The 7,864-nt window shown below is 45.9% G+C and overlaps 1 protein-coding gene across 1 annotated transcript in view; it reads left to right on the top strand.

The window, feature by feature from the left end:
- Positions 1 to 7,864, top strand: part of SLC7A1 (solute carrier family 7 member 1) — a 45,642-nt gene that overhangs the window by 24,752 nt on the left and 13,026 nt on the right. Inside the window, exons 4-10 of the mRNA XM_019525395.1 lie at positions 492 to 604; positions 1,154 to 1,376; positions 2,018 to 2,157; positions 2,966 to 3,068; positions 5,934 to 6,145; positions 6,454 to 6,620; positions 7,188 to 7,296. Coding sequence (XP_019380940.1) covers positions 492 to 604; positions 1,154 to 1,376; positions 2,018 to 2,157; positions 2,966 to 3,068; positions 5,934 to 6,145; positions 6,454 to 6,620; positions 7,188 to 7,296 — 1,067 coding nt within the window. The remainder of the gene's footprint in view (positions 1 to 491; positions 605 to 1,153; positions 1,377 to 2,017; positions 2,158 to 2,965; positions 3,069 to 5,933; positions 6,146 to 6,453; positions 6,621 to 7,187; positions 7,297 to 7,864) is intronic.

Here is a 7,864-nt window from a genome sequence, read left to right as displayed (position 1 = left end):
TGATGTCCCCCTGCAAATGCCTGCTGATCACTGCAGCCGCTCTCAGAAGTGGCTGCAGCCACTCCCAGAAGCAGCTGCAGGCAGCACCAGTCACCCATGAGCGCCTGCTTACTGTAGTTGGTTTGCCCAGACCATGTGAGGTGCCTGTTCAAATCCTTGGAGGTTTGGGTCCTGCATATGAAAACTTCTTCTGGAAATACCTTAGAGTAATGAGAAATGGATGGTTTAGGAGAATCTTCAGAACTAAATATCTGGTGAAACCATAATTTTAGCCAGGCATATTTTTAAATTGTTTGGCCACCCCAAACCTATATGTTAAGTAAGCCTTCATGCCTGTTGCTATATGCTCTCTGTCTGACAGCTCTGTGAAGCTGAGCACACACTCCCTCTAGTTCTGATCATAGATTTTGTTACAGATGTGGGAACGTGCTCCTGGCTAGTGTTTCTGCCTAGGTAGGATCTCTCCTGACTTGTCATTTCATTCTTTTCAGTCATACCCAGTATGGTGTGGGGGGATTCATGCCATATGGATTCACCGGAGTCCTCTCAGGGGCAGCCACATGCTTTTATGCCTTTGTGGGATTTGACTGCATCGCCACCACAGGTAAGCAGAAAGGCAGCACATTGTAACTTCCATTTTGAGGGCCTCAGTCCAAAATTTAGATGTGCACTCAGCTGCCATTTAGTGGCAGGAATCCGGGGGGGGGAGGAGTGAGGCACCTGAATGCACCTGTGGCACAGGGCCCACTTCTCTGAGAGGGGACAGGGTTTAAGACCCCCCACTGTCAGCATTTCCTGTTGGTGAACATACGCAGCTCTTCCTTCAGCCTGCTGACTTCTTGGTTATGCCTGTGTAGTACAGAGAGCCTAGGCACAACAGTTAGGGCACCCAAGTCCTTTTGTGGATCCAGTTCCACATCTTTTGAGTTCTGTCCTTGCATCCACACTGCTCCTTTCTGTTGCTTCTAAGTAAACAACACTGCAATTTTATAAAGATTTACAAACATGGCAGGTAGGCATCAAATTCCTTTTGCCTTTCATGGGAGTTAAGCATCTAAGCCTTCATGGCTCATTTGAGAACCCTAGCTTTTGTGTCTTATTAGATCAGTGTAATTGTTGACTATGGCTGTCCTTTGGGTTTTCTTTGTTTCAGGTGAGGAAGTGAAAAATCCTCAGAAAGCAATTCCCATTGGAATTGTCTCATCCCTCCTGATCTGCTTTGTTGCTTACTTTGGTGTGTCAGCTGCTCTCACTCTTATGATGCCCTACTGCCAGCTCGATACCAACAGTCCTTTACCCAATGCATTTAAATATGTGGGTTGGGATGGTGCTAACTATGCAGTGGCCATTGGTTCGCTCTGTGCCCTTTCTACCAGGTGAGATACTATCCCTGTTGTATGTATCTGAGTATAGATTTGCATTTTTTTTTTTTTTTGCATCCCCCTTTCTAAGGGCTGGAGTTTGATGTTCTTTGTATGGATGTTAGTGATAGTGAAATTGGGCCCTATGGCAAAATCCTGGCCCTGCTGACTTCAACAAGGTCCAGGTTTCACTCGGTGGTGCTTAGTTTTCAGAGCTGCAGATTCCCGTTTCTAACTCTGGAGACCATCTTAATGACAGCATGAAAACAAGTTACCCTCAGATGCATAAACAGTACTTCTTTACCAGCAGCCCCAGGGAAGTGAAGCATGATGGGCTCAATTAAATGCAGTATGGAAAGGGTACTGCTTGGTGAAGCGCTGGGCATGTTGATGTTTGCCCTTCTGAAAATCAGTCTGTTTACATTTAGGAAACCTATGTATGGATTTAAGTACCTAACTTCAGTCATCTGAGACTGAAAGATTGGACTTTAGTTCCCTGCAGTAAGTAACATAACTGTTTTGTGGTGAAAGTGCTGCAGAAGACCTTACAATAGAACTAAAGCCTTATTTCCCTCCTGTGCTGCCATAGACGCTGTCCTTCTGACAGTGTTTAATATGAAATTATCTTAATAGACCATTCCTTTTTCTCTCCTTAGTCTTCTTGGCTCCATGTTTCCTATGCCTCGAATAATTTATGCTATGGCAGAAGATGGGCTACTGTTTAAATGGCTGGCCAAAATCAGCGAGACGAGAAAAACCCCATTCATAGCAACGTTAATTTCAGGTGCTTTTGCAGGTAAGTTCCAAGAAACTGAATAGGGAGTATGAACAGAGAGCAAGTGTATTCTCCCCTCTGGGTAAAACGAACTGACTTAATTCTCATCCTCCTGCATGTTGTATTGTCCCCCTAAGCCCAAATGACTCAAGACTGGGTAGGCACAAATGCATCATTGCTTTCACATACATTCTTCTCATGGCCATTTTCAGGGCCCAGTTCTGTCATCTCATTCATATGACATAGCACCTTTCTTCTCTCTGTGTCTGCCCCAGCATGTGCTTCCTTTGCAGAAGGTGGATATCTCTAGCCTAGAGCTACTTGTTTCTGGACAACACATGAGGGATCCTGTGTGGTGACATAGTGGCATGGGCTCAGGGCCATCCGTAGGGGGGCGAATTGGGGTGACCGCCCTGGGCTTTGGGGGGCCCTGCAGAGTTGGGCGGAGCGGTGGCTTCACGTCCAGCTGCTTACTACCCCCCACCCCCTCAGCTGCCAACGCTGCTGCTGATGGCGGCAGCAGCTTCTTCAGGTCCAGGGTGCATGGGATCAGAGCAGGGATGGGGTCCTGTATGGGCTGATTTGCCTTGGGCCCCACACCCTGCTCGGGTTGGATCTGAATGGGCTACATTAGTTTGAACCAAGAGAGAAATGCAGGGTCTGTCCTTATACCTGGTTCACATCTTTCCTTTGACATAACAGATGGCACAAAACCCACCCTTCCTGGGGTATCCCTTGGTGGTCACTTGAAGCAATGGTGTTAGAAATTGATGTGTCCAAAATATTTATATTTTGCATCTTTACTAGTGTCTCTTTGTCTCCCTCCCAGCTATCATGGCCTTGCTCTTTGACCTGAAAGATCTTGTGGATCTTATGTCTATTGGGACCCTTCTGGCTTATTCCTTAGTGGCAGCCTGCGTGTTGGTACTGAGGTATGGATTAAGCTGAAAGCCTGGAACCATGCACTCAGAACAGGCTCACGGGAAGAAAAAATACCCTTGTGTAGCATGCACACTGAAGTGCACATGACTCGCCAGAACAGCCTTGTGACTACCACAGGCCAAGTTAAACAATGCACATACTGAACTTAAAGCATTGTTATGGACAAGCTTGAAAGGTTTGGCACTTTTACTTCTGAAGAAATTGTATTGTCCCCACTGGATCTACTGGCAGAAGGGATCCTGGGGTCTCCTCCCCATTCACCCAAGAGGGTGAATGCCACTTCTTTAGGCATCATGGACATCACAGGGGATGTGCTCATGGGTGGGCTGGGTGCAGTCTCTGCGTTAAACTTGTATGGTGAAATAATCTTAGATGGTGTTGTCCTTTTGTAAGGACCTCCCCCATGCTGAGGACACTTGCTGATATTTAAAGGAAGATTTGAGAGGGGAAAAGAGGGATGCCTGTCAATACAGCCTTGCTACAGGAGAAGGGAAGAGATACAGAGGGTGGGAAGGCAGGGCTGAAGAAATGAACTGTTTTGAAGGCCAGGGTCTGAGCTTGCTGGTTCAATGAAGAGCAGACCCTGCCTTATCAAAAGGATGTGTGGAGATGTCAGTAGGGAATCTTGTGGAGTTTCTCTCTTTTTGTGCCCCTCCTGTGTTCCAGGAGGCAGTGTCTAACAATGGAAGCAAGCATGGCTCATGAGACTTCTAGAGCCTGTTGCTGGCTGCTACAGCCTAGTTGTGTAACTGTCAGCTCTGAAAACACATAGGCACATTTCTAACTTGAATAAAGTGGTAGTGAAGGCAGGTGAGGTAGTGATAAAGTTAAGCAGCTGTTTGTGGGGTCAGAGCCTTGGTCATCTAGCTAAGTGACTCCCAACTTTTTAGGCTCTTGGGAAATGCCAACTCTTTGCTTCCATTTGTTTATTGAGTCCAGAAAAATAACAGCAGTCATTTTGTTGTGAATAGCTCAGAGAGACCACGGCAGGGCAGAAAGTTGTTGACACTGTCGATTCCTACCTGAATTTCCTTGAGTTCACCATAAGAACCATATGTAGGTGTTTGCACATCTAGTATTGAATGGCCACCTGAAAGGATCTCAAGGCACTCCAGGGTGCCACGGCACCCTGGCTGAGAATCTTTGATTTAGCTTCTTTGGACCTCGCCTTCTATTTGTACCCAGCGGGAGCAGTAATATTGGATTCCTGAAATGGGGGTGTTGTGACATTCATGTTACTAATGTTTACAGTGCCCTGTGTGATGAAAGGAGCTATGTAACACCAAACAGTTTGTTCAGGGCTAGTTGAGGCCATTTAGGCACCTGACCTAAAACACAGTAGCCTGAGGCTTGGAGTCAGTTCATTTACAAACAATTACTACCTGCATTCCCTCTGACTATGCTTTCTTCTGTTGCATGGGCTGGAAAGAGTTTGGGGATTTCCCCTTCCTAGACTGCCTTGTAAAGTTTTCTTATTTCCCAATCTCTTGTTCTCAGTAGTAACTGTAAGATAGTGGCTCTGTCCCTGCCCGTTAGGCCAATTTATCTGCTTCTGCAAGCTGCTGTATACTCCATCTGCATACCATCTGGCAGGTGATTTTGCAGCTGCAAAACCAGCCTTATCCCTGCAAAACAGGCACCCTCTTACAGGCCAGAAGAGGTGAATATTCAGCTCCTCCATCTTTTTCTGCTTAAATGGGCTGTGTTTTGAGTTGTTAAGTAAGCTGTTGGATGCAATTGCTAATTTTTGCAATGTTGTTCACCCTGTAGACCTATAGGTAACCTCATTAAAAACACATCTGCAAAAAATATTAAAAGATCTTTAGAAGTGCCCCACTCCTTTAATTGGAGCTTGTGGGATAAACCTTGAGTTATTCACAATTAAAGGTCTTTGTGAAAAGACACTGAAGAGTATTCAGAGGAACTATATAGGTAGCACTTAGTTGGGGCTGTAACATGTACAACAAAGAGACAGCTTTAGGTTAGCAAATGACAACAGGCAGATAGAGTAACAAATGGGAAGAGTGGGATGGGAAACAGGTCGCACAGCAGTGAAATGAAATGATTGTGCTTGGTATAGTATTAGTAGCTACAGTGTACTGGCTGTTGTCAGTCAGATTGTCATCCTCCTTCAACCCCCAGGCCAAAAGACCCTTGTTTTTAAAAAAATTACTCTCAGACTGTAGGCAGCCCCAAAGTGACTGTAGTCATATCAGTGCTCCATTGGTTGCTCTTATCCCCAGCTGCTTGGGTCCTCTGGTGAACCCCTCTTGGGACAGTGGCCTTAAGCTGGTAGTGGACAGCTCTAAATGAATCAAGAAGGCAAACCAACTTCCAGCTATCCCCGTTACTTTCCATCTCTGATTACTTGCACAACTTGGCCAAACCCAAGGCTCAGGGACCATGTGAGACGTTGTCCAATCTTTGGCATAGATCAAGGTGTACCATTACATGCTGGAACTTTAATGGGGGAGCATGGGAGTTGGAGGTGGGAAGGGCCTATGAAAGCATCTAGTCAGTTCTCCCAATTGAAGGCTTGCTCCCTATAGGATGTTTTCTTGGTGTCTCCTGTAGCCTGCCCTCACTTCTGTGTTGAAAATGGGTGAGGTTTGCACTGCACTGCTCTTTACTTGCAGGCTCAACAATGCCACCTTCAGGTTGGACAAGTAGCCAAGATTGGTCTGATTTGAGTAAAATTCTTCCTTCTCCCTTCCCCCTCTCCCCCTTGTATAAGTGTTTCTTTTGGAGCCTCAGTTATTCCTAGCACAGGCAGGACCTTTCCTGATTCTAGGCAGTGCCATTTTATTCTACCCTATCCCAAGACTGGTCATTTTGTTTTTTCCCCCATCTCCCAGGTATCAGCCAAAGCAACCTAACCTGGCATACCAGATGGCTAGTACAACAGATGAGCCAGACAACAATGAATCTGTGAGCACCAGTGATTCGCAAGCTGGTTTTCTGCCTGAAGAGGATGAGAAATGTTCCATTAAAGCCATCCTGTGCCCCAAGAACACAGACCCCTCCAAACTCTCTGGGTCTGTGGTTAACTATTTAGCTGGTATCATAGGTAAGTTCTGTGGTCTGGCTCCACATCTCTGCCAGTAAAGCAGTTGGTAGGGACTGGTGTTAACCATTCTCACAAAGCTCGCAGGAGCCCTTCCTGGTATGTTGTTGATTATTTATGAGCTTGATTAACTGTTCCAAAGACCAGAGGCAACCAAACAGACATGAAAACTTGTGGATTAAATGGCTGGTTTAAATTTAAGTCCTGCAAACAGCATAGCTGACAGTGTGCCTGTAGTCCAAGGCTGACTCAAAAATTAAAAATGGTTCTTCAGTAATAATTCAATAAATGTTTACATATGTTGTCCTCAGGTGTTCTTACTATCAGCTGCTGTGTGGTGACCGTCCTTTATGAAAGGGCTGTGATTGAAGATAAAGTTTTCTTTGGTATCATCACGGCTGTTCTCCTTTTCCTTTGCTCCTGTGTTACATACATTATATGGCAACAACCTGAAAGCAAAACCAAGCTCTCATTTAAAGTAAGTGGCCTGCTGGGGATGAGTGGAGCAGGGAGGGGCAGAAAGGTTTTTAGGAGTTGGTTGTGCTTGGGAAGATGGAGGTGATAGTGGGAGACTGGGATGTGGTTACTAAAATGAGAGGCCAGTGTTATTGGTTAAAATGAGCTTAGTGGAGGCAGTCCCAGTGTACAGGTTCTTTCACACAGCTCTGCTAGTGCACCTTGGCACCTCTTCTCTTTTCTCTTGCCTGTCTTTCATCAACAGGCTATCTTTCTACAGCTGTGAGGATACTCGTGCTGTAATACTGAGAGAGAGAGAATACTGGGGAGGGCTTTTAGATGGAAGATGATTACTCCATGGCAGTAACAGGAAAGAAAATCTAAGCTAAGGCCTTTCCATGCTCATCAGGCTGGTGTTTGTGTTTGATCCTTACAGCAGGAGAATTGAACCCTGAATTTTGATACACTTGCCACTTTTTTCCAGATGCCCTGTCTGAATATTTACTGTTACTGATGTTTCCCATTTGTAAGAGATGGCATTGTCTGGCTGTTAGCGTGTCACATGGCTGTAACTTCTCTTTCTTTTCAGGTACCTCTCTTGCCTTTTCTTCCTATTCTGAGTATTTTTGTGAATGTTTACCTTATGATGCAGCTGGATAAGTGGACTTGGATACGGTTTGCTGTCTGGATGCTTGTAGGTGAGTTCTTTTTTGAGCTCTTTGAGGGTATGAAACCAAAGCTTATTCTAATAGTCTGGGGCAGTGATTTTTCAGTCTGGGTGTTGGGGCAGGTTAGGCTTCAGGTGTGAGGAGAAAAGCAGATACGCGTATCCTGAGCAGATAAGCTCCCTGCCTAGCTGGTTCCGTGTCCCCATTGCCTGCCCTCTGCAAGGAGTCTCTGAGACTCCCCGAGAGACGAGAGAAACTATAAAAGGAGACTTCCCAAGTAACCAGGGGGAAAGTGAACAAACCCTTGTTCGCTTCCTTGTTGCTCTGGGAAGCAGTGTGCTGGGAGAAAGAGTAGGAAGAGAAGCCAGACACCAGGCATCGGAACCTGCTTTGGGAAGGTAAGTCAGCTAGGGATGCCTGTGTGTGTGGCTTGCTGAGTATTTGTTTGGTAGGCTGTGTGTGTTCTGGACTTGTTCTCTGAGCAGCTGGGAGTGCTGCTAGCTGAGTGATTGCTGGATGATCGCTGCTGTTGGACAAAAACACTAACTCGGGGGTGGAACCAGTCTAGGTGCAGCAGAGTATTAAAGGAGACTCCCCA

The sequence above is a fragment of the Gavialis gangeticus genome, unplaced genomic scaffold (assembly GCF_001723915.1).
Source record: "Gavialis gangeticus isolate Ggan-Ray unplaced genomic scaffold, GavGan_comp1, whole genome shotgun sequence".
Lineage (NCBI taxonomy): Eukaryota > Metazoa > Chordata > Crocodylia > Gavialidae > Gavialis > Gavialis gangeticus.
Note: the sequence above shows the minus strand (reverse complement) of the source record. Positions and strands in the feature narration are given on the sequence as shown.